The sequence below is a fragment of the Propithecus coquereli genome, unplaced genomic scaffold (assembly GCF_000956105.1).
Source record: "Propithecus coquereli isolate 6110/MARCELLA unplaced genomic scaffold, Pcoq_1.0 Scaffold235, whole genome shotgun sequence".
Lineage (NCBI taxonomy): Eukaryota > Metazoa > Chordata > Mammalia > Primates > Indriidae > Propithecus > Propithecus coquereli.
The window spans coordinates 3,477,205-3,478,419 of NW_012147897.1; the positions used below are offsets into that span (position 1 = coordinate 3,477,205).

Here is a 1,215-nt window from a genome sequence, read left to right on the forward strand (position 1 = left end):
AGAGGGGTTCATTAAGACCCACTAGAGCTGTCTCATTCCCTGAACCACCCTGTTAAGTTTCTGGCTGCTCTGTGGCTTGCCCCATTCTTTCTATTTTTGGCAGAGACGGGGTCTCGCTCTTGCTCAGGCTGGTCTCGAACTCCTGAGCTCAAATGATCCACCAGCCTCGGCCTCCCAGAGTGCTAGGATTATAGGCGTGAGCCACCGTGCCTGGCCTGTACCTAATTCTTATAAACAGCTCTAACGCTTACTTGCATTTAAGATATTCACTGTTTAGGTGACAGGAATGTCTTCAAGGGGTGGTGGGCTAGAACATAGAATTTACATTGTATTCAAAGGAACTATTCCAAAGGATGGAAGACAAGAACCCAAAAGATAAATACACATAACTTCTGCCTCAAGAGCAGCATTCAAAAGGTCTTTAGCAGCTCTAATTTCTTCATGAAAATTCTCTTTTAATTCTCCATTAAAGTTATTTCTTCTTATTTTTCCAAATCAAGATGAGTGCTAGGTACTACTCATTCTGCAATGAATTTTTCTCAAGGTCTGTATTTGCTAAGTATTTCTAATAGTGACGATCATTGATAATAGCTTTGGTCATAGTTTTCTAACTTGTAGTGTTGCAGAAAATTGCACACTGAAAACATTACTCACTGTTCGATCCTCCAAGTACATTGTTTTTGATAAAAAGTCAATGCCAATTGTTGCCTGTGAAATAAAACAAAACCAAGTTAACAAATAATAGTAGTTTAACGTTGGCCAGAGTTCAGGATTCAAATGGGATTTATAATTCTGGAAGAAATAATAAATAAACACATCAACACAACATAGCCAAGTAAGAACAAAATTTTTAGGGAAAATAACTTCTATGTATTGAGCACCTGATTCATGTCAGAGATTGTTTTAAGCCTTTTACATTATCACCTTTATTTTTAAAATTAGCCCATGGGTGCTACTAAATACATGATCATCTTTAATCCTTATACATTCTGGCAAGTTAGCTTATTCTCATCCCTATTTTTTTTGGTTTATAGATAACAAGAAAATGGGAACTTCAGTTTGAATATTTGCAACTTGAATATGCAAAAATTTGTATTTGGACTTCATTTTTTTGTTGTTGTTGTTTTTTGAGACAGAGTGTTGCTCTGTTGCCCAGGCTAGAGTGCTGTGGCATCAGCCTAGCTCACAGCAACCTCAAACTCCTGGGCTCAAGCA

The 1,215-nt window shown here is 37.5% G+C and overlaps 1 protein-coding gene across 2 annotated transcripts in view; it reads right to left on the reverse strand.

Annotated features, from left to right (window-relative positions):
- The window catches only part of RAB6A (RAB6A, member RAS oncogene family), an 81,013-nt gene that overhangs the window by 46,049 nt on the left and 33,749 nt on the right, over nt 1–1,215 (reverse strand). For both annotated transcript variants that reach the window (XM_012645704.1, XM_012645705.1), the window contains exon 3: nt 655–708. In XM_012645704.1, coding sequence (XP_012501158.1) covers nt 655–708 — 54 coding nt within the window. The remainder of the gene's footprint in view (nt 1–654; nt 709–1,215) is intronic.